Source organism: Nasonia vitripennis (genome assembly GCF_009193385.2).
Source record: "Nasonia vitripennis strain AsymCx chromosome 1 unlocalized genomic scaffold, Nvit_psr_1.1 chr1_random0015, whole genome shotgun sequence".
Classification (NCBI taxonomy): domain Eukaryota; kingdom Metazoa; phylum Arthropoda; class Insecta; order Hymenoptera; family Pteromalidae; genus Nasonia; species Nasonia vitripennis.
In genome coordinates this window covers 410,466-435,383 of record NW_022279604.1, presented here as the reverse complement: position 1 = coordinate 435,383, position 24,918 = coordinate 410,466, and the positions used below count along the sequence as shown (strand labels likewise).

General features: G+C 49.6%; 1 protein-coding gene across 2 annotated transcripts in view; it reads left to right on the top strand.

The window, feature by feature from the left end:
• The window catches only part of LOC100113853 (MAP kinase-interacting serine/threonine-protein kinase 1), a 53,539-nt gene extending 30,042 nt beyond the window's left edge, over positions 1-23,497 (top strand). The window contains exons 1-5 of one of the 2 annotated variants that reach the window (XM_003423766.5): positions 9,316-10,767; positions 16,492-16,632; positions 18,501-18,857; positions 18,940-19,510; positions 19,629-23,497. In XM_003423766.5, the coding sequence (XP_003423814.1) occupies positions 10,689-10,767; positions 16,492-16,632; positions 18,501-18,857; positions 18,940-19,510; positions 19,629-20,079 (1,599 nt within the window). In that variant the 5' untranslated portion in view covers positions 9,316-10,688 and the 3' untranslated portion in view covers positions 20,080-23,497. Of the gene's footprint in view, positions 1-9,315; positions 10,768-16,491; positions 16,633-18,500; positions 18,858-18,939; positions 19,511-19,628 lie in introns of those variants that run through there. The other variant, XM_003423767.5, reaches the window with a different exon arrangement.
• The last annotated feature ends 1,421 nt before the right edge of the window (positions 23,498-24,918 follow it).

The window sequence follows — 24,918 nt, the reverse complement described above, 5'->3', positions numbered from 1 at the left end:
AAACCTCGCTGCACAGTAGCGGCTCTCGATGACTCACCTACCGCCTGGCTAAGAGAGCCTGTATACGTGTGCGTAAATGAACGATGCAATAATGCGATAAAACGTTTGTGCGCAGCTGCCGCTGATGAGAGTATGGGTGAGTTTCCAGCAGAAAATGCTGGAGGCTTTGCACCATGCGAGGATCAACACGGCCGGTATTTGCTGAAAAAGCCGTATTTTAGTCTATTTCCAATAATACTATGTACTCGGCGTCGAGTTGCAATGCAAATTCGCAGTTCGAGTTTTATGGCCGCACTAAAATTGAAGCGTTTCGTTTTCCAGGCTTGTTTGCTTTTCGATTAACATCTGCCTGACTCGTAGAGATCTGAGGCGCTGCTTCGCGCTGCTTCGCGCTCCCGAGTCCCCGAAACAGGCCTACGGGGGAGTCTGCTCTCGTATACGTGCGGCAGCTCTTACACAACGGCTCCTCTCTTTTTTTCGCTCGTTTCGCGCTGTGCTCGCGCGGCTCGCGAACGTCTTCGAAAACACGCTGGGGGCAGGACGCGCGCGACGTCAACAGTCGGGAGACCGGATCGCCTACGGCCTACGGCCGCGGGGAACCGGTTTTTCCAGACGCCTATATCGGAGACTCGGGATGTGTGTGCAGTATGCCGAAGGACGTGGGGAACGAAAGTGAGCGAGAAAACAAAGACCACGAGCCGAAGAGGCGAAGGAGGCGCAAGGAGAGCTCGATGTAGAGAAAGAGTTGGAAGCCCTCTATAGGTATATGCGCGGTACGCGGGGCCCTTTAAATAATTTCAATTCCACTTTTGGGGGAAGGTCTCGCGCCACCTTGCCGACCTTCAGGATTTATCAGCTCAAATGCCGGGATTCTCGTATTAGAATTTGCTGCAGTTTTCCTCGAGTTACGTAATGACAGTGTGGAAAGGCAGCCGCGGCTGCGCATATGACTCGACAGCTCGAGCGAGAATATTTCCGCGTAATAATAGAATAGTAGCTTATTTATGTAGAGTGGAAGCATCAGTAGTGCAGCGCGCTCATCGTTGAAATTCATCCTTGGCTACGAAAAGCTCAATGGATACGTTGAACCCGAGACCCAGTTTCCTATTGCGCTGGACTCGAGATTACGCATCGCTCCGATGCTCGTCGAATGAAAAAACCGGCCCGAGGCATATCCAACTTTCTCGTTCTGCCGCGCTTCCTATGACTTATCCGCTATTCCACAGCGGCTAATATTTTTGCGCCAAGTCAGTGTCCCCGCGGGCGAATCCGAGAATGGAAAGTGTACTTTGAAATCCTGTATTTTCCAAGCCGCTTTTATTGTTGATTCTTTGATTCTTCGAATTCGCCAGCTTGGCTTTTGGATTCGTTAGCGGCTATTCCGATTTCAAGACGCGCTAATCATCGACACATCGACAGTCTTTCCGCGCTCCATTAAGGTTAATTTGATGCCCTCCGAAAGGCATCTCCGCGCCGCCGGATGCATGTTTATGCATGCAGCGAGAGAGTGTCTAATCGCGCACTTCCTAGAGCTGAATGTTTCGAGAAGATGCGCAAAATAATTAGCGCTCGTTCTTTTTACCTGCAGCGCCATTGTAATGTTAATGCGCTCTTTTCGGAGCCTTTAGCGCTGAGTCAGCGCGCCGTAGATACGTGCCGATTTTACGAGTTTTTGCATTTTAACCAAAGAGATAAGGAATTGTTTATGCTGCTGGCTATATATGGGCTCTATTAATAGTTTTACTGCTTCAAAAAATGTGTGGCGTGGTTGCACGTGAGAACGTCGCCCGCGAATCACTGTACTGCGCTGTATTTCCGTTTCCTCCGAATAATATATAAACTTGCGCCCAATAATTCGAGCCGCTCGGTGAGAAATGAAAATTTTAATGCTCTTCCACTTGGGGAGATCGCATAAAGAGGTCAAGTGGAAATATCGCGCTTCTACCTTCACTCTCCGTTCACAGCCGGTCCGAAATCGAAGCGTGCACAACTCTTACTCTTACGTTGCAGTCGACGCCTGCATCCTGTGCGCGAGTGTACAGCGAGAACCAGTTTCTCAATGGCGCGAAATCGAGCTTTTTCTCCGCAGCGGCGGTGCAATATCTCTCGAGAGCTGCTCTGAAAAGCGCGCGGCTTATGAATGACGAGTGTCGGGGAGAGATGATCGACGAGGACGATTATCGCGGCCATTATCGCGGCTGTTTCGCGGATTTTTGCGAGAGGCACTGCGCGTAGCTATACTGCGGAGCTGCAACGTAGTTTCCCGCTGCACTCGGGCGGCTCTAGAAACGTCGAAACGTCGAAACGTCAACGCGCGGGCGAAAGATGCGTACGCGCGCATGAGCCGCGCGACGAAGCGACCTCCAAAGGCGAGTTGACGTGTCCGCCAAGAGCTGCTGCCGCTGCACTTAACGAGCCGGCGGCAAATAAGCTCTCGAGTATAATTCAGCGGCACTGCGCGATGCTGCCGCATTCAAAATGTGCATTCGTCGATGTTTCCACGGCTGCTATAACGAACCGGCTTGTTTTTCGACCTCTGCGCTGAATCGACGCTTTTTGCGCGCTTGTATTCTTGTTTCTTGCCGTTTTTATTTTAGAATTTCTCCAGCGAAAAAACTTGGCAAGCTTTGCTTTTGCTTTTGCTTTTGCTTTTGCTTTTGCTTTTTCTCGCCGCTCCGCATTCGCAGGTTCGCCGAGGTTGGCGGCGGGGGTTGAGGGAGTAAGCCAGCACGTAAATACGAATTCGCCTCGAATCTTTCGAAACGAGACTCGACAATCTCAGTGTTCATATTGAAGATTTTGAAGAGTTAAACGCTTCACTTCCACGTTCTTCGGTGTATCGCGCCCAGTTAGCCTTTGTTCTCTCCTACACAGACAGCTGTATCGTCGCGTTTCTTTTACGACCGAATAGAACGGGTGCGTGTCCTGCAGTTTTCTCGGAGCAAACATCTCCAGCAAATAGCTCATGCTCAAGTTTTGTAACAGCGGACGTCGCAAACAGGAGGAAAACTCGGTATACAGGCTTGATCGAGCCTGATCGCGGCATCTCGTAAGAGCATTTCAATAGCCCGAGGATGTTTTGATGCGCGCAGCTTCGCCAACTCTTTCTGGGTGATTTCTGCGTCGTGGATCCGAACTTTCGATCCTTTCTCCAGGCTAATAAGTGCCTTTGAGAGTCATTCTAATCTGTTCCTCTCGTGCTCCACGTGTATATATCTAAATGACGACATCGGCGAGACGAGTCCGAGCGTGAAATTCGGAGATTGTGCGGCCACATCGGTGGAGCCGAACCGATCGAAAATTCAGTCCACAGGCCTCGGATATCTGCTCCCGCAGACGGTTCAAGGAAGTTCATATTGACATCACGGCGATCGATGCGACAAATTCCGGAGGATCTAAATCCAAACGGCGGAGAGATCGAGAGCACGCGCGAGCGCGAGCGCGTCGTTGTACCGGAAAAGAATTTCGGGTGAACGAATGCGCAGTATACGAAGCGGAGAGGAGAAATAATGGCCGTGTTTTGTCGCGGAGGAGTAGGTATATATAGTATTAGGCTTCTCGGACGATGTTTACGCCGCGGAGAGTGTTTACAGCCGAACGAGTCGCGCGACTGCTTGACTAACCTAACCTACTGCCACGAGTCCGCGTATAGCTCTAGACGTATATAGGAGCCGGTTGTCTGTTCTGTTGTCACTTCTAGTCCGCCTATATGCGGACGTGTAATAACTGCCGAAAGATTGCCAATTGTATTGGGCTATTTACCTAGCCGTACACGCTATTACGTTCTTCATTATTTTTATGTTGAAAGTAATAATAATCAAGCAGGCCATACCTGCTCACGGTGAATATATTTATTAATACAAAAAAAGGAACGAGAAATTAATACAAGTATGACAGCGTAGTCGGATGATGTCAGCGAAGCGTTCGACTGGACACAACTGCTCGCCTGCTGGATTCGGTATTACAATAGCTCGGTGACGCGGTCCTACGGCTGATCGCAGGAGGGACACTGCCGATATCCATCAGGTACGCGACGACTCGATAGCCCCGCCGCTCACCTGGGTATCATAAAGAGCGCGCTCCTTCTCAATCCCTAATTGCCGTGTTGGTCGCGCGTATTTTTCGTAGGCAACAAACAGACCGCGTCTCCGAGAAGCTTATCATTATAAAACGGGCAGATGCGCTATGCGTTTTCCCAGCTACAATAAAATAGAACTGAATAATATTTCAAAATACTAAAAATACTAAGTTTCAACAAAAAGTAAGTTTCAACAACAGGCTCAAACAATCGAAACTGGTTTTTAGTCAGCGTCGCGGCGGAAACTTTTCGGAATTACATGGTCGCGACGAGGATATGGATATCTGCGGAAGAAGCGCGGAATGAAAAAGCAAAGATTTATCGACTCTACGAAATTATTACTTGCTCTCCGCACGCCCTATACGTTACCCCTTCTTGCTCCGCGGCTGCCGCTATTTATGTCTATGTACATCTATCTCGTATCACATAATACGCTTCCGCTTGTACAACGATCCTTTTCGTTGCGTCATTTTTCACTTACACAAACCTCTGTGCATCGCGCAATCGATATACATAATAAATGAGCGCGAGCGCAGAACGCGCTTGTTTACAGTCGGCGAGAAAAGAAGGAAAACGAGTAGGATGAATATGCGCGCGCTGCAAATGAAGTTACGTGAGCGAGAGATGGATGAATGCAAACACGCTGTAGAGTCAGACCAACTCGCTCGAGAGGGGCGAGAAGGAATTCCTGCAAACAGGGCAGCAAAGCGTCGCCTCGCTGCGTGTGTCTCTAGGCGGAGTCGTCGCGCGAGGGACACGCGAGGAACGTTTGCATTTTCTTCTCGCCCGCATAAGACAAGCGCGTTGAATAATACTGCAGTCGCGATATCGATACTGCCGCTTCTAAAAACAGAATGAAGAATTTATTCTTGAGTAACTAGTTCATCGCTTTATCTCCTGTGAACCTATTGGATACTGCACGCAGGGCGAAAAACACGCCACTATTCACAGAGAGTTTTCCTTATTTTCCAGTTTACTGTGTAAAGACGGCGAACCAAAACAAACAATTCCAATCGGTGAAAGAAATGCAAGATTTTTTCAAGCGAAGAATTTTCCAGTCGGCTGAAAATATACTTAAATATTATTTTCAAGAAAACCCCATAAACTATAGGATTTACATTCGAATGCCGCGGCAATTAAACAACTTTTCTATACGCGAGTGCTCGTTATTCGAACGGTCGAGCACGATACACCGGCAAATAAGGAAACTGTAAAGCCCGCTGTTTTCGTAGGCGACGGGCCTTCCCGGGGCGCACTTGAGCATGGAAAAGAAAAATAATGGCGAAAAAACGAGTAAAAGGTGCGTCTACAGCGAAAGAGGAGAAGGAGGAACAAAACAGCAAAACAGCAGATGTAACGAAAGAGAGCCTCGCGCTGTTCGCGAACGTGAAAAGCGTGCGGAATCGCGTGATGTCTCGTGTCGTGCAGGCGAATCGTCGCGCGCTGCTCTTCCGAAAACAATGCCTACCCGCGTCACTGCCTCCTCTAGCGCTCTAGCGCGAGCCAGTGTGTTTGTACACCTAAGCGTAGCGGATTTCCCTCTCCCACGCGATCGAGTATCGTATACGCAGATATATCCACGCCGTCTGCCCCTCGAGCGAGCGAGAGTTTAGATTCGATTTGCCAAAATCCCGGACGAAAATAAGCCCGGGGCGCCTCTCTTCCGTTTCTCTCGCGATCATCGCGCCGGACATTCGACTCTGCGGGCGTGGAAGATTCCCAGCGCGGAAAACGGCCGGCATTACGCGAGTACTTCGATTCGTATAGATGAGCTGGGATGACCGCGGTGGCTCCATTTAAACTTGCACAGTCGCTCGCTTTCCGCGACAAAGTCCGCGCGGAAATATATCATTTCTCAAATAGAGCAGCGAGCGCCAAAATAAATACGCCTCGTTCCGAGAAGGCGCGCGGGAGCTCGGTTGCCTTCCAGGAAACCATACCGCGCCGCGCAACAATCATTTCAGAAGACGCAACGCGAATCCCTGTCGCTCGTTGTGTTCCCCCTAATGCACGCGCGAGCTCTCCCCCGCGTTCCAATCGCGCGGCAACAGCAGGTTCCTCCGAGTTTCAAGGAGATCCGAAAAGATAAAACGAGATCTCGAGGAGACGACTCTCTCATTGCATAGATGTCTCGGGACACGCCATGTAGGTGCACCTGAAAGCTGAGCTTCAGCCGCTCTCTGTACAAATTGTCACCTGCTTCGGGACTGAGCCAGCGCTGTTTACTCGGTAAGACACACCTAAACCTTAACTAACGCCGTTGTTGTCGCAGTAGACGATTGATTTTTCAATTAATAGGGGCAAACAACACCCTAATGTATCGTAGCTTGTCAACGTTCATTCGACTTCTTAAGCGCGAAAATACGGGTTCGTAAGGTGCACAGCCATATCGTGCGCGCAATCAAGTTCACCCGCTCGACTAATAATCATGAGCAGATATTATAACGCTGATCCAAGTATCAAACTCAACACTCCTACTGCAGCGTTCGATGCAGCGCAAACGAAAATATTTTCGCGGTTGAACCGCGATGCGCAGCAAAGTACATAGAGAGAGAGAGAGAGAGAGAGAGAGAGAGAGAGAGAGAGAGAGAGAGAGAGAGAGCGAGAGAGGCTTGAAGTAAGAGACACCGCGCGCAGGTATTAATTTTATCCGACTCGAGCGTGCGGTCTATTCTAGCGTGACTAACGATGATCCGCGAACGCGCGCAGTTTAAGGAAGTGCGCGGCACACTATATATGCGATAAATTTCCGTATTGAACTTTGACAAATATTTTTCAGTCAGTACTATCTGCAAGGTGCTGCCCGTGTACAAAGAGAAATTTCGATTTTGTCATTATGATCGACGTTATGCAAAACGATAACGCGAGTGATCACTTTTTCGTTTATCCAAAACCAACAATTGCCTGGAGTTGTTCAGCAAAAATATTATAAAAGAAAAGATACTGCTTTATGTATTCAGAGCGCAGGAAAGCAGATCCTCCCGCGAAATGAATTCGTTGAATGAATTCACGTGGACGCCCCCGCTTTTAATTTTAATTAATCTTCGCAGCTCCAGTGTTAATTAAGGCGAGCGCAGCACACGCGCTTGCAAACCGAACAGAAGCCCGGAGCAGCGAAAAAAGGTCTTACAATGCACAGAAAATCCAGCACCGCTGATCGACATCAGCGCGACATTTGCATCATCTCGCCCGCGACGTCAACGCCTTGAAATTTTCATCATTCTAGCATACATGGCTCGAGGCTCGCGAGTGAGCGCCTGCTCTCCCCGCTCCATGATCCCCCGACGCATAATATAACAGACACACTGCGACTTACGCGCACACGAGTGTATACGCATATACTTAGGGTCACGTGGATTCTCGCGCGGCGCGGAGAAGAGATTCGGTGGCCGCGACCTCGCACTAGAAAAACACGACGCGCGCGGCAATATATCGCGCGAGCTGTGCTGGCACACGAAATCCGAAGAGCTGATAAGACTCGACGCGAACCTCGTCTTCTCTCGCCCCCCCCCCCCCCCCCCCACGCCCACCCCCCTCTCTCTCTCTCTCTCTCTCTCTCTCTCTCTCTGTCGTGTTTTTTGGGGAATTTGGAAAAGAGAATTCGTCACCTTTTGCTCTGGCTTTATTGAAATAATTTTCCCCCAGTGGAACTTTCAGGTCGAGCACTTGAGAGCACACACACTCGCGATATCGTGAACATTTGAATAATTTTGCAACCCCGAAAAATGCCAGTCGTATTCGTTCGTAAATGGCTGTTGTTATTGTATACGAGCACCCACGCATACTTACTTTAAAACAAAACAAACATGAAGGAATGGTACGGAACTTTCTGGCATGATGACGTATTCGACCCGAACGGTCTAGAATACAGCGCGCTCAAGTCGATCCCAAGAGAGTTGAAGAGAATTACATCAGAAATAATACGTTAGCGGTTAGATATACAAGCAGATCGCAGATGTGTGCGTTAGGTCAACGTATACGTGACAGGTCGGAACTCGCATTTCGTACAGTACATCGCAGGGGGAAGGGCTGATCAAAGCGAAGGGCGTTTAGCACACAATAAGAAGCCGCGAAACGGTCCCGCGCCAGTTACTTTCCGCATCCAAACGTATGCGCTTGTACGGCATGCAGTGTTCTCATACGATTTCGAACATTCGTTGCACTCAATACGATTGAATACGTTGCTCCCGAGAGCTCGGGAGAGCAAGGACTCTGTTTACAGTTACTCGAAAAAGGTATCTGGGAATACTGTTGATCCAAATGGACGTAATGATGATTCCTGTTAACAAAAAGCGCTAATTATTTCCGGCCGAACGAATCGTCTGCGTATTAGAGCGTAAGATAAGCGCAAAACACAACATTCATTATGCCGCCTATTTAAATGTAGATCGAACGATTGAAAACAATATAAGAGAGTCCTTCATAAGTTCGCCTCGAGAGATGCTTAATATGCTCTCGCAACGTCAAGAGTGTGACAAGAAAGCTTCATCGAACAACAACATTTCATCAGCAGTTCAAAACTTAGCTTTATAATTATCGGCTTTAGCCGTCATCGAGCGGCTTTTTCCTCCTCCCGCAAGCTTTCTCGATATCGATTTTTGGTAACTTCAACGATTAGCGATTTTGATAGTGTATCTTTATCGATGAATCGGTTTTTCAAGTTTTATCTCGATTTACTCGATTAGATCGCACACTAACGCACTCTCGGCGCAATAGCAGCGCAGTGCCGAAAAACGAAATTCAATTGGCTTGTTCGATAATTTTTTAGGGATCGTCGAGACGAAAACAATAATTACAATCGTAGGCGAAAAAAATGTTATCGACCAGGTCGCATAAATCAGACGCAACATCGCGAGTTCGGCGCGTCAGGCGGGTTATTATTTTGGCGAGCGCAGTTGCATCAGTTTCAACTTATCGTTTGAAACATGTCGCGACCCGCGAGGTCCTCCGAGGCTCGGCAAAGCGCGGTTACGCGCCGGTAAGTTGTGCACGGAGCTGCAATTGCAAGGGAGAGAGAGAAGCTATTTTCTCTCTCGACGAGAGCCGAGAGAAGAAAGGAGTATAGCGAGGTGAGGGCCGGGCCGCCGGTAAAACGAGCCGCAGCAGCGTATAAGTAGTATAGGTATAGAGGCTGGCGTACGTGCGTACGTGCCGGGACGCGGGTATGCAGAGAGCCAGAGCGGAAAAGACAGACGCATGTGTAGGCACCTATTCACATGTAACGTGTAAGTATGGTAGTAGAGAGCCGGCCGCCGGGCGACGTCGCGCGGCGTTGGCAGCAGTTGCGAGGCGGAGAAGCGGCAACTGCGCACTGCGAGAGACGAGAGTCGAGAGTCGCGCGAGCCGCGGCCGAAGGCAGGGTGGGGGGAAGCAGCTCAACTGCGCGAGCCGCGAGCAGCAATAACTTGGGCCGGCCATGTTGCCGCGGGCTCAGTCGGAAACCAACTGCCGAGCAGTGAGGGACGGTGAACGTAAGAGCAGACCGATGTGTTGATCGTGGGGAATTTTGATGAGCTTCCGAGCCCTAAGAGCGCTGCTGCTGCGTAAAGGAGCAACGAGCCAAGTCCAAGAGCGAAGGCCTGTGCGATTGCCATCAGCAGAGGAGGAACGTGTCACCGGTCGAGAAGAGGAGCAGAGAGGAGGCGCGAGACGAGGCGCGAGACGAGGTCCCAGCAGCATCAGGGCCATCGCCACCGTCGCGCCGCGCAAGCAGAGTCAGTCGGCCATCAGTGGAGCTCGAGGAGCTAGATCACATTTTCGCCGCCACGCACATCGCGGTCGACGGGAGGAGTTTCGCACTTGTGCGCGGAAGATCGTCAGCAGAAGTCAGACATAGATAGAGATAGAGATAGAGATAGAGGTAGAGGTAGAGGTAGAGATATAGAGGGAGAGGAGCCGGGAGCATCGTTTCTGTTGCTCCGAGTCTGTGATAAACCACCTACCACCTAGGAAACTGCGCGAGCGCGAAGCGAACTGCGCCACCACACCGTCTCGCATCATCGCATCCAACATCCTCGTTCTCGTTCTCGTTGATCATCGTTGATCGTCATCGCTCGAGCAGGAGGAACCACGACGAGAAGGCGCGCATCAAACCTACGACTAGATAGGCTTTATAATATTTATTTCAATCTGTGATATACACCTACATTACTGATATTAGCAGAGGCTCGATTCGCGGATAGTTGTTGCTGGTCGTGTTGCTGGAGAGCTGGCCAACCCGGAGAGTGCATTATACGTACACACACACACACACACACACACACACACGCGCGCGCGCGCGCGCATACCTACTACTACCACGGCAGGAAGAGTCCAACTAGATATCAGTACCTAGTGCTTAGGCGTTTTTGTATATACGACTGACTCTTTTTTACGATTATTACGATACGATATATATTATATACCGGTGCGATATATCAAGTGCGCATACGCGGCGACACTGACAAGAGAGAATATATATATATATATACATTATACACGTAGAGGATATTTCCGAGCGATTCCGTGTGTGCGGGAGAGGAAGAGAGTGTGAGATACGAGTCATCGTCCACGACCACCTTCATTTTTCTACGTATACGATAAACGACAAGGAAGAGAAGCCAGCGCTAAAATGGTCGAGAAGATATTGGAGGAGCGCGAGGACGAGCAGCATCAGCTGCAGCCGCAGCGGAGTCAGGAGGCCGGCAGAGGTGAGCGTTCTTTGCAATATAAATCCCAACAGCGCCGATTGTGTGCGCGTGTAAACACGGCTGGTATATATACCTACGCCGGTAGCCGGCGCTGAGCCGTTAGCAATAGCTGACAAAGCCCGGCCATAAAGACCTGTTCTACCCTCCCGGCGCCTAATACGCTCGCCGGCAGCCCACAGTCTCACTTGCAGATTCGCAAACTCCACGCCAACCCGAGATCGCGAGCAGAGAGAGAGAGAGAGAACGCGCCACGTCAGCGTCGTTCCTCCTCCCACCCCCTCTCTCTCTCTCTCTCTGCACTCCCCCGCGCGAGATATACATGCAGCTCATCGCGCGCTCCTCTTCGCATACCCTTGTTGCTTCCCTCGGCTCCGTCCCGGTTGCCATGGTCGCTTTTTTCCCTTTTTCTTTGTCTCCGCGCGGAGTCGCGCACACTTGCGCAACCACTTAGACGCGCCCCTCATCCATCCGATGCATACGCTTTTCGCCGCGCGACGCGTCCGATTAGCTAATGTACGGTTGGCTCTCTGTCGCCGTGACCTTTTTTCGGAGTCGAAATAAACGCGACGACAATGACATTGTTCCGCGATAAACACCGTACGGGTCTTATACTCGCAGTGACGCAACCGCGTATAAAAATAATTACGCTCCGGAGCTTTTGCCCCGAAATGCAGCTAGAAATGGTCGTCGGCATAAGCGAGTACCGTCGTCGTTGGCAACGCCGAGCGGATTATTTTCGGGGGGTGAAGTAGGTTAGTAGTAGTTTGCGACTGGCGCTTTTTGCGCGTGCAGATATCTCTCCCTCCCTCTTGTAGTGTAATCCACGTACGTGGCTTCGCGCATTCTCAAAAGCGCGTATACGCGGCGAACAAAGGACAAGGGGAGAGAGAGAGAGAGCGCGCGCACACTCCCATGCGGCAGCGCGGCCCGAAGGGGAGTCTGGCTTTTAAAGGGACAAAGAGCTCTCTCCCACTTTGTTTCTCCTTTTTTCGAGCGCGCGCGTTACACACGGGATGCCACGCATATAGCCTCCGATGCATGCGTGTTTCCGAGCCGGCTGCTGCCGGTGCCGCGCGAGCGCGCTTCTTTGTTTGATACAGCCGTTCCCGTGAGGTAATCGACGGGCGCAGATTCATGATTGGGCTCGATCGCTTTGTTTACGTCCTCCCACTCTCGACCGTATGACCGCTGTTCCAGAGAGCTTTTCACTCTCGCGAAGAACCGCAAGACTGCGTCGACGCAGTCCTTGCATAAATCAAGGCTGAACAGAGAAAAAAAATATTACGCGTCGTTGTTCCCAGAAGAAGCTCAGTGCAGCTGAATACACGCACGCAGCGCTCCCCGTTTTCCAGCGCGCATTTTGCAAAAAGCATCATCAATTAAGCAAGCGCCGGAGAGCTCTTTCGCTCGCGTAACTTGTGCAACAGTAAGTCAGCCATTAGCCGACTTTGAACTTTGAATAAATAATTCCCGCTCGCTCTAAATGAAAAATAAAGCGAACAAAGATGAGGCGCGGGAGCTGCCTCGCGATAATATCGCGCGTTTACGCAGATTATTTTATAACCCAGCTCGGCGGCGGCAGGGTATCGATCGCTTCCGTACATATACTGGGCTGCCCGCGCGCTCCGTGTGTGTGTGTGTGTGTGTGTGTGTTGGTGCGCTCGATACACCCCCTCGTCCGTGAGTCAGCTCGCGCGCGAGCTCAAGGTCACTGGGGGCGAGCGAGCGAGAGAGAGAGAGAGAGAGAGAGAAATGCGCGCAACCTTCTCTCTCTCTCTCTCTCTCTCGCCCCCTTGCCATGACCCAGCAGTAGCTACAGGTATACAGGCCCGATGCGCGGCTAGAAGTCCAGCTGGCGATGAGCAGCTTCTGCGCGCCAGTTTTTAAACACTGCCGCAGCGTTGACGCAGCTATTGCCCGCGCGCGATATAATGACGACGGTTATCTCGCGCTCTGCGTACACGCACGACGCCTTGGGAAGGGTCATCGGCTATTATCGTAGCGGATTGATAGCTCTCCCGGCTCACTCGGCGATTAATGTCAATTCAATCGACTCTGCATTGAAAAAGCTGTAGAGTCAGAAAAAGCTGTAAAACAAGAGGAGAGATGTATGATAGGATGTGAAGAACCGGTCGCGCGCCTCGAGTCGATAATGGGTAGCTCCGCAGCCATTGTTTTATTGTTTCGCCGCCGCCGAAACGAGATCGGAAGCCTCGATTTACCGCAAACCCGCTTCGCGGGAAAACGTCCGCATTAGCATATTCGACTAGGCTTTTCCCGCGCGCAATAACGGACGTCGCGGGCTCTGTAGCTCCGTAGCTCCGAACATGAAAATCAAAACTCCGAAGAACTTGGAGAAAGTTGGCTAGCCCGCGGTTATAAATAGCGCCGCATCGCGTGAGCGAGCAAAGTTGGACGGGCCGCTATCAGTCGTGCGGTAATTAGCGCAAAGTACTAATCCGAAAAAGTAATTAGGTCCAGCGCGATGATGAGCCTGATGTACACACTGCGAGAAAAAAGGAGCGTTGTGCAGTGTGTGCGTTACGCGGCGTCCAGTAAAAAAGGAGCATGGTCCCGGAGAGCGCATTACACACATACGCTCGCTCCATGAGATGGCTGCCGCACGCGCTCGCTCCTTTTCTGTGTCAGTCAATGAACTCGTCGTCGCGCTCACGCGAACGCAAAAATACATTCTCCCGCGATCGCTTTTCTAGCGCACTGGCTTACGTAAGGTACATTCACACCGTCGTTCACGTGAGCCTGCATGATTAATGCAGTGAGAATCTTCGGGAAATCCGCTCACGCCACTGGCCTCCTTTGACTCCCCCGCGCGTTTTTTTCTTTCTCCTTTCTCTGCAGAATTGCAAATGCAGTCAATCTCGCGTTTATTACTATCGTCGTTGTGCCTTTACAAATAGAGCCGGGCTGCTGCATAACGAGGCTCGGAATCGGGCCAAACGGTGAGAGTACAAAAATCTCTCGTCTCGACGTCCACGACGCGCGCGCATTGAAATGGAAAAACGAAAAGAAGGACCGAGCGGTTGACGACACCGCGAGCTCTTCGCGACCGTGTGGGCGCTCGCGCCACGACAGACACGCGAAAACGTACGTGTGCAGGAGTCGATGCCGGAAGTCTGCGACTCTCGCTCGATAAAAGCAGCGGAACGGGACTGTCACCTCGAGCGCGGAGTAGCTAAATAATATCCTGCTTGACTTGATTGCGGCGAGAGGTAGAGACGCGCATTACACGAAGTGGGCGCGACCGCAGCTCTGATTTTACGGCCGAGACTTGATTTACCGCGAGATCGGAAAGACAATGCGCGAATGGTATTGTAGGTACACGTATATAACTTCTCGGTGCGTCGCCGCGGCTCGAGAGCGATCTGCATCCGATTCGTATTCAAAGCGAACTAGATCTGCTTGCCAACGCCGTGTACATAAAACGCTGTATTGTACAAACCGATTGATTTAGCAGTCATGAATGCACCTAGATGGCCAGCTCGCGATTAAAAGAAAAACAGGCTAATTCCATTAGATTAGAAATATCATCATCAGATTATAGAGTCGGATGCGCGCGCGTGCGTCGTTGCGATAAAAGAAAATACCTGCGGCGCCGAGTCGGGATGATTTTTCCGCCGCACGGTTGACAAAGACGCAGAGCCGCACGTTCTTCGTCCTCTTTGAATACTTCGAGTTTTTGAAATTTATCTGGAGATGCAGCGGCGACAAGAAGCAAAAAGGCCTACAAAAAGAGAACGAGGCTCGAACCTATTGAATCCGAGAGAGAGAGAGAGAGAGACCAGGTAAAGATCTCGCATAGAGAAGCGAGGAGCGGAAGCTGCGTTGTATTGCGTTATTCCCAGAAATGAAAACGCGACAAAAAAAGTATGAAAGGGAGCCCTGCTCCCTATGCGAGTCGAGGAAAACACCCCTTTCCAATTATAGCTGCAGCTCCCGGCATCAGCGTTAAATTATCTCGCGTTAAATTATCTCGCATGTAAGCAACATGCGTGTCCCTGCTTGCATTTAAGAGCGATCGTTAATCGCGCGCTTTGTCTAATGCAGCTCAGGCTCGTGGCTCATTTTCCGTTTCGTCGGGAGCTTTCAAAAGTCCCGTCTCGCAGCCCCATGCTTGATCCCCGAGCGACAGGCTGGGCTCGACGCTCATTGCGGTCCCGGGCTCGGGAAAAATCTCGGGCTGGCTCCCATTGACGAGGGATGTGGGGGTATCTCGAGGGATCGTATTTTCCTGATGCTTCTCGGAATTTTCACGGGGGTAGTTCAGCGCGGAGAATTCCTTTTCCAAGGTGAGATTCTATGTTGGAGAGTCGCGGGCTTAAAATTTTCATTGCTCTTCCGGGAATAATCGAGACGCTTTCGCGGGGAACGAGTCATTTACAATACATGCTCTCGCCTCAAAAATATTCTGTTTACCTTCAAATATTTGTTGTGGCCTACTATCTATAGTACGCTCTCGCGTTTATATTCGAACGCTCTGTTTACCCCGACAAACGCGCGACATTTTTTCCCACCGCGATCCAACTTTTTTTCCCTTTGCAGCAGCGGTGACCGCGACGCGCTCATCAAGTCCATTACCTCATTCTACGAGCACACGCGTTCTGAATGCGCATAATTGACACGCGGACAATTGCCGTAAATTAATGCCCGTCGCCTTTTTCCTGCATTTGCCCCGGCTGCGGGTGTGAAAATACGGAGCGTGAAACAAGTGCAACATCCAGACACAGTTGTTAGAACTATCTCGACACAGAGCTTCGCGCTTTCTTCCCGGTGTCACAGAAAAAAAGCTCGCGCACAAAGCCGATTCGTGGAAAAGGGAAGCACATCGAACGATGCCAACGGCTTCTGGCGTAGAGCCGAACACCTGTCCCGTCGACTCGGTTTGGGGTCCTCTCGAAATATGTATATCCCCTCGGGCCGTTTTTCTTCTTCTACTTTGTTTCGCTTTTAAGGAGAAAATTCTGGACTGACGACGAAGCGCGATGATCAAGAGCCGTTAAAATGCAGGGAACGGATTTGCGAGGGACAGGGCGTGTTTATTATCGCGGCACTACGCGCACTTGCCAGTGCGGCCGTCCACGGGAGGAATAGAGGGGCACTTTCCGCCTGTGCTCTCGAGGCTATTCTAACGGTCGAACAGCGGCTGCTGGACGCGTCATATCAACCTATGCCGCCGGTTCAACCCCAATCCGTGTGAGAACTCACGGTTCCAAGCCGAGGAAATTCTCGTGAGGAAACTCAGAGAAACTCGTCTCCTTTTCGAATGACGTTCGCGCTCCGACTTTTTGCAGACTGCGGCACGAGATGGAAAACAACAATTAGCTGAGTTTGCGGATCGCCCTCGGCGCAGAGCGGCTTATCTGCATTCGCGGGATTTTTCTCCGTCGCTATGCACTGCGCTTGTATCTGAAATCCGTATGCATACACGGAGAAACGCGAGCTCCGTTGTGTAACAGCATCGGAGCCGATAATGGGAGCGATTAAATTATTTACCAACAGAGACTTGGTGTATCGCGCGCGACTCACGATCGCAAACGGAATGTGAGTCTGCGCGACGAAAAAAAGCATGGCGACAATATTCATATTCATTCGCCCAGAGAGAGAGAGAGACAGAGAGAGAGAGAGAGAGAGCGGTGTTTCACGTGCGTTCGATACTCCCCAGATTTGCATCTGACTAAAGCCCGCTTTTTCTTTGTGCTGTTGCAGGTGAGGCTGGCTGTCGGGCCGATGTGACCTCGACGGGGGAGACGGTGTCGGCGGTGCAGGCGCGCCAGGAGGAGGCCCGTCGCAAGAGGCGCAAGAAGAAGCGCTCATCGGGATCATCCCTCGTCTCGTCTTGCTTCCAAGGTGAGTTCTCTTTTCCAAAGCATTCCGAGTCCCGGACAATCGAACACGATCCACGAGGGAGCGCGACGTTTGATCGCAGTGCGCAGAGCTGCAGCGCGGCTCGGGGATGCTTCTAGAACGTTCTGCTGGCGCTCGGCTCGATCCATACCGGCGCGGCGGCGCCACGATATAGAGCGCGGCGCGCAGCTGCATAGAGTTCATCGGCTCCTCGGTCTCGACTCTATGCTCTCTTGCAGTTGCTTGCTCGTACAGCTCTATACGCGAGAAGCCCTATACTCCTGCTCTGAATCCCGCTCTCGGAATTTTTCGTCTGCGGTCAACCGCTATTTCCTGCGGATTCTCCTCTGCCTGTCTGGGGGCGTCTCGACGACAATATTTTGGTCGTGCCTATCGCTCGCCGGCCGATAAAGCTCCGCGTCGCGGGCAAACGAGGCCGTCGCCGACGAGACAAAAGCGAAGAGCGCGCGCGTTTCACCTCGCGCCGATAGCCCGAAAGTCCTTCCTACCGTACCTTTACACCGCGGGTTAAAAATAAACGAGCACGTGTAGCTGCGGAGCTCGGGGCGCGTTCTCTTTGTTCCGCGTATAAACCGCGCGATCTTTTTTTCATGTCGCGCGCATCGCGGCCCAACTGCACACGCAGCACTCCGTCCTTCGCGCGGCTCATTCAAACTCTCGCGGCGCTTCCGCGTTCGCAGACTCTCGCATTGGCAGCGCGGGAAGGAGGCGAGTTTCATTTTCGCGCGGTGCACTGCGTGACTCGGCTGGATTTATGGCTTTTTTCTCTCCCCGGAGCGCTATTGATCCGATTTATATTTGCTCCGTACGCCAACGTTTATACGGGGCACTCGATAAGTAAAGCTCTATTTATAGGACGCGTCCGACGCTCCAGATTCTATATGCGGCGGAGAGCGGTTTGATTTTCTTGGCGGTAAACTCGCACACACACACGCGCACACGCAATGGAGAGAGAAAGTACACATTACCCGCCCACCGCTCAAGTTTCTAAAACGCGAACCCTCTCCCATCTCAGCGACAGAAGTGCCAAGCTATGACATATAACTCGATATTTTCAACCGCCTACGTTTGCGTACGCATCCCTCGGGCCGCCTAGCGACTCGGCCGGCGCTTCCGCGCAGACGTGTGTGACGTACCTACTCTGTACGCGCCCACGCGAATCAACGACGGCAGCGCGAAAGTGCAGCTCCTCAACCGCGCGACGTTGCGCGCGACGTTGCCAAGTCGCGCTCGCGGCGAGTAGAAAGTCTTGTTTTTTCGCTCGCTCGCGCGCGTGCATACGAGGCTCTGCTGACGTTGGCTTTTTAAATACTTATGAGACAACGCATTTTCGCGATGGGCGTCGCGTTTTCGAAAACGGGTCGAGGGAGAGGCAGGGGAGCGCGCGAGCCGGCGAGGGCACGTACAGTAATCAGAGGCAGAAGCAGGAAGGGCCGCGTTTACGCGGAGAGACTGTAGCGCGGAAGCAGAGGGGAAGGAGAGCCTGCGCAGAAGCTCGCGAGGCTAACCTTGACATTGCAGGCTCTGCTGTACGCGAGCTTCGGCCGGCTCTCCCCCTGCGTAAACAGGCGTGCGTGGGACTCGGCAGCGCCGCTTCTTTCGCGAACAACCGGAGCGACTTTCTAACCGATCCACGCCGAGTGCGCCCTGCGATAGATCGGCACGAAATTTGCATATTCGACCATAATCAGCCGCTTTTCCCTCTCGCCGGGCAGAGAGAGGCGCAATTAATTATTTGCAAGAAAGCGCGCGAACCCGATCGAGCGCGGACTTTCCTCTTGGCGCTCGCGCGCTTTCTCGGCGCAGCTTGCGGAGCCGAGTGTAAAGAGACACCTGCGCTTTTCTTGCAGAACTGTACAAGCTGACGGGCGAGGTGCTGGGCGAGGGCGCTTACGCCTCGGTGCAGACCTGCGCCAGCCTCTACACGGACCTCGAGTACGCCGTGAAGATCATCGAGAAGATCCCCGGGCACGCGCGCGAGCGCGTCTTCAAGGAGGTCGAGACCTTCCACCACTGTCAGGGCCACCCCAACATCATCCAGCTGATCGAGTTCTTCGAGGACGACGAGCGCTTCTACCTCGTCTTCGAGAAGATCAACGGCGGCCAGCTGCTCAACCGCATCCAGGAGCGCGTGCACTTCAGCGAGCGCGAGGCCAGCCAGATCGTCGGCGAGATCGCCAGCGCGCTCAAGTTCCTGCACAAGAAGGGTAAGCCTCGCTCGATTCTATCTCTCGCGATCTAATAGACTCGAACCTACGCTAACAGTGCGCCCCGTTGCTCGCGTTTCAGGCATCGCCCACCGGGACCTCAAGCCCGAGAACATCCTGTGCGTGCACCCGGACAAGCTGACGCCCATCAAGATCTGCGACTTCGACCTGGGCTCGGGCATCAAGTTCAACAACAGCGCCTCCTCGCCCCTGGCCACGCCCCAGCTGCTCACGCCGGTCGGCAGCGCCGAGTTCATGGCGCCCGAGGTCGTCGAGGCCTTCATCGGAGAGGCCAACTACTACGACAAGCGCTGCGACCTCTGGAGCCTCGGCGTCATCATGTACATCCTGCTCTGCGGCTACCCGCCCTTCTACGGCAACTGCGGCACCAACTGCGGCTGGGAGCGCGGCGAGAACTGCCGCGCCTGCCAGCAGATGCTCTTCACCAGCATCCAGGAGGGCAAGTACGAGTTCCCCGACGCCGAGTGGGCCTGCATCTCCAAGGAGGCCAAGGATCTCATCAGGGGCCTGCTCGTCAAGCAGGCCTGCCAGCGCCTCAGCGCCGAGTGCGTCCTCGCCCACCCCTGGATCAACCCGGGGCCCGCGGCTGGGGAGACCGCCAACCGCCCCCTCGCCACTCCTCAGACTATTAGGTCAGTTGCTCGCCTCTCTCTCTCTCTCTCTCTCTCTCTCTCTCTCTCTCTCTCTCTGTGTCATCTCCCTCTGCGCTTCGCGCAACTCAAATTCACGCCCTCTCGTTCATGCTTCCAGAAGGAACAACTCGGCCCGGGAGCTGTCCGTCTTCGCGGAGTCGGCCATGGCCGTCAACCGCGTCGTGCTGCAGCACTTCTCGATTAACCTGGAGGAGCTGCTGGAGAACCGCGAGCCGCGCCTGTCGACTTCTTCCACGGACGACGACAACCATCCCTACGGCCACATGTCGGACTCGAGCAGCGAACTCTCGAAGAGCCACTCGTCCGGCGAGTTCGAGCAGCACTCGGCGGGCTACGGTCGTTCCAAGTCGCAGACGCGCGAGAGCGAGTCCTCGTCATCGGGCAAGATCGGCATCGTCGGCAAGTCCCGCTTCATGGACAACGACCCGCTCAATCTGTTCGGGCTGTCGCCCCCGAGCGAGAGCCGTCTGATGCAGCGCCGTCTCAAGGCGCGCTCCGATCTGCTGCAGCGCCAGAGTGCACCCATCGTCGCCTCGCCAAGTGGCTGAACAGGGGCCGCACGAATGAAACCTGCTGCGCCTCTCTCCGGCACCGCCTTTCTTCGAGCTGCTCTTCAACCATCATCGTTCGCCGTTTTTTTTTCATCGCCGTCGCTACTGCTGCTGCTGCTGCCTCTGCTGTTGATGTCGACGTTCCGGGATGAACGATTCCCGAGTTTTCCACCAAACAGCTCTCACCACTGAGACGCCACCGCCAGGAAACGTTCATCCCTGACGCCTGTGAGCATTGTGCAGCTGCAGCCGTACTTTATATGGACACACACATGTACACACTCACGCGTACACCCTACAGACGCTGTATGTAGAAGCGAGAACACTGCACTCAATGGGATATGCATTGACAGTTGACCGAATCGATTGATCTGTGAGTTTGCTATTGTGCAACGGGTTTGCATGGCTCGTCGTGTGACGGGTCCTTTGTGCCATGCGTAGTTTTCTTTCTGAAAGGAAGCATACCTATGCTTCGTGTTTGTTTTTGTACGGTATGATTGGTATGTTCGACGACTGTCGAAGCACCGTCCGATCAGTTCGGCTTTATTCATACGCACTGGTAGTCAAAGTTGATTTTTTATGTTGCTTGTATTCGAATACATGTAACCTTCAATCAAGTTCTCTCTTTTTAGTTAATTTTTTTTCAGATTGTGCGTAATTTATGCACATTTTTTGGATTTTCCATGAGCAGACGACGAGCAACGAGGTATGGTAGAGGAAGATGCCACGTGGTAACTTTTCTCGATGCCTACCCCACTAGCTCTAATATGACTCGTGGAATCAAGTTTGAATCAATTTACTCGTTCAATTGAGTTTATTTTCGTTTCAATAAAAATTATCAAAACGGCGAAAAACGCGTGCAGTGTTCTCCTAGATGCATCAGTATAGCTGTACACATTGCTCATTAGAATCGTAAGGTTTAGCTGTAGATCGTAAAAGTCTTGATAAAAATAACAAATTTTTAATGAACGGCATATAATTATAAAAATGGAGTTATATCGCAGAAAAGACGGATTTATCAGACCATCTTCTTTACAAGTGCTTAAAGAGTTTAAGATATAAAAAAAAAAAATCATCGTAGCACCTAGTGCTTAAAGGAATAATTCACATCGCGTGAAATCCTTTAAAATTTGTACCTGTGTTGTAAGTGAATTAGGCGGGAGGAAGAAGATATTACGAGATTAATGAAACGAGTTTTTGACAAGAAATCGTATGCTTGAGAAAAATATTTACAATTTAGCCTGCATATTATATGCGGTACACAATTATTATTGAAAATCTTTGCTTTCTTATTCATTTTATCTGTGCATTCAATCGCAGTCAAAAATAATTATTCATATCATATCTGGAACAATCAGTGTAAATCAGATAAATTTTATAAATTATTTTATGTTAAAAATGAATATTTGCATACTCTTCTTCCCGTGAATTTTGTAAGATTTGGCAATTGATTTTAAACGTTTTTCTCTTTTTTATTGTTTATTTCTACAATATTTTTGCCAAATTTTACTGGTATAAGAGATATCGGGGATACTTATAATTATTTTTCTTTAAATCGTTTTTGGGCAAGATGCGCCAATTTCATCATAATTAAATTCCAAAATACGCAATCAGTTACTTTGATTACCACGAAAGGTTTCTGGAAAACTATTACGATTTCACGCAAGAACTGGTGGTCTGCGATCGTTGCGTTCACATGTCTTGACGATTTTTAGTAACGTACCGACGTAGAATTAAAGCCTATTTCTGGTTTTGTAGTTCATAAGAATACCGCGGAATCTCTCAAAGTATATACGTCAAATTCAATCTTGGCACGAATGAGTTTGCAATATTAACAGTATTTATTTAAATCTAACGTTGGTCTGACCATAACAAATAAGCTTGTATTACAAAACAACATTTCGTAAAATCTTTGAATTTGGCTTTGACGAAATATTTTTGATGGGAATCCGCAGAATATACTAGTGTACATCAAAGTTATTACACTATAGAAAAGATGTGCAGAGTATAAATATTATAATGTCTGGACCCGAGCGAAGGAAAAGTAAAAAAAAAAATACAAAAAAATGCCAATCAATAGCCCCGGTGGTCTTTTAAACTCTTCAATTCACGCCAAAATACGATTGTAACGATGTTTCTCCGTGCCAGTGTTATTATCGTTTTCTGTTTTCCAACACAATAACAGAGGAAACAAATTTTGTCTACTCCCGGAGAGACATCGCTCGTACGCTCTGATAACAATGTAAATGGCGTGTTTTAATTCTAATTACTAATGCACGCGGCTATAATAAGTGATGGCCACAGCGCAAGTGATATAATCGATGTATCATGCAAGGCGAGCGTACACATGATAAGGCGACAAACAGAAAATAATGAAAACGTAATTTCGTCCAGACGCTGGCGCGGATGAAAAAAATTCAGTCGCTTTTTTAGTTTTTCGTTTCTTCTTCCTCTACTTCTTTATTTTTTTCTTATTCACGATTAAAGTCATTTTAGACTTATACAAAGAGCGCATGAAGATTGAAGCGATTACAAATTGCGTGCGTTGTGTAAATAGACGGGCGGAAAGAAAGAGAGAGGCGAAATAAGAGAAAAAAACTGAGAAAAGGACGAATAGCTACTAAGACAAGTAAGCGTCATGTATTTTATGAAGACGAGAAACCACAAAATGGCCATAATACGTGATCGACGCACGCGGGCGCGGCGAGTGAATGACTTGAATATTTGATATTGCGGGAATAAATGACGCGAGCGACAAATGTTTAAAGAAATCTAACTATTAGTTTGTAAGCGAATTGTAAAAGATGCGCCGTAACGGCTGCTAAGCGTGAATGTGCGAAATCAAATGTGATTGAACGTCTGCGTGTGTGTACGTATACATTTAAGCGTTGGGATGCGCAGAGAAAGGGAACATGAAATTTTGTTTCGGTAACTTTTTCTCTAGCGCCGCTGCGATCGTCAGATTGTTGAACGATCGTACACGAAAATCCATCATTTGTAATTGAAACAATTTTGACTGTAAAAGTTTAACGATGCTACAGTTTTACATACTTTCCATGTTATGGTATGTTCTGGAGTTGACTCTCATTGTAATTTGAGCGCAGGCAAACAAAAATTGAACGGTATTATAATAACTGGCTCTAATAAGAACAGTGAGAAGAATTAATGAATTAGCGCAGCGGCAGTTTATACACACATGTACGCGTAGAGAGATCGCTCTTTCTCTCTTCGATGCGCGAAGCAAACAAATATTAATTTATGAAGGGTAAAACATGCGAGATGTTACTTCCATCGTTGAGCCAGCTGCCAAAGTATGCGGGCTCGAAGGGAGAGAGAGCGAGATTTTCGTTACTTTTTTAAAAAGCAAGCTAAAAAATGTCCAAAAAAAAATAAAAAAAATCACGAATCTTTTTAATTGATTTTAAATCTTTTCTGGAACAAACACTTTATTAACCTGCACTTCTTAAGACAACAAACTTTTCGATCCTCACGATTAAAGAAAAATGTCATTTTGGGCCTTTGATATTATTGGCTATCTACAAAAAGGTTTATACGATATGACGTAAGGAGGAAAGTAAAACAAAGGATAATTTTTACATTGTTTATGGAACATCATGAAAATCGTCTTTGTAAATAAGCCTCATCTAAGGAGAAAAATTTAGCTCATGGCATAAATATCATGTTGAACGTGAATTCCTCCGTTGATAGAAAAACCAAATGATTACCAGTGTGAAAGAATATGAGAACAAAGTTAAAAGAAAAAAATAAAAAAAAATATCACCCATTAGAATTGAAATAGTGCCTAGATTAGGACTAGGCGCAATAAATAGTTGATGCTGTCCTCAATCGACCAAAGCTCCTTTCGCCTTTATTTTTCCCTTCCTCTCCATCTCCATTGTCTCGTTTTCGTAAACGACAAGAGTCATTATACGAATAGAATCACCACGAAAAAAAATTCTCTGCAGAGAAAAACGAAACGAAGATATTTTTTATTATTTACATCCATCGATTGTGTCGGTGCGTGCGTAATGCGTATGTGTTTGCATAGGTATTATAATCTCGATGCTTTTTTATGAGAAAGGAAAAAGCGAAAAAGAGAAGTTTTAACAACAATCTGCACTTGCGTTTGTTTTCTCAGCGCAATTTTAGTTTACTTCTTCTTTGTTTCGGTTCAGAGGAACGACCGTCTTTTCCGCATACTTAAATACAAACGAGGCCTTGAGGCTTAAGGTTCCGTCTTGCATTTCTTTACTTCATTTGCGACGTTTACTTTGACTTTTCTTTCGTAAAAGTTGAAATAACGAGACGAGGCAGCAAGCGAGTGCTTGTAGAGCTGGCCCGAATAAAAGAGTCGCTACCGATGATGAGACTTTCCTCGTTTCGAACGACGAAAGGCATTTTATTTTTATATTCGTTTATTGAAGGAGAGAGCGTACGACGTAAATAAAGAGAAACGATATATAATGTAAATATTTTTTCTTTCAAATTTGCTGTTATATTTTCATGCCCATTAAATTCGGAAGCAGAGAAACTATATCAAATACCGGCTTTCCGAGCATTTTGCCTTTTTTCTAAATTATTTGGGTACGATCGTTGGCACGAGTTCGCAGTATTTTATGAATGCATTTATGAAAAAAGCATCAAGTAGATGCGTGCGAGCCAAATGTTTATTGATTCGATTTGGAGTTTGTGTTTTCGAAATGAAAGCACAAAACGGAAAGCTGGTATATTGTCATTTGCAAAGCAAGCGCTAACGAGGAAGAACATGCGTTACGCCCTGTGCATTAGCCTGTAGCGAAACATATGCAAAATGTTGAGACTGGATCGTGAACGTAC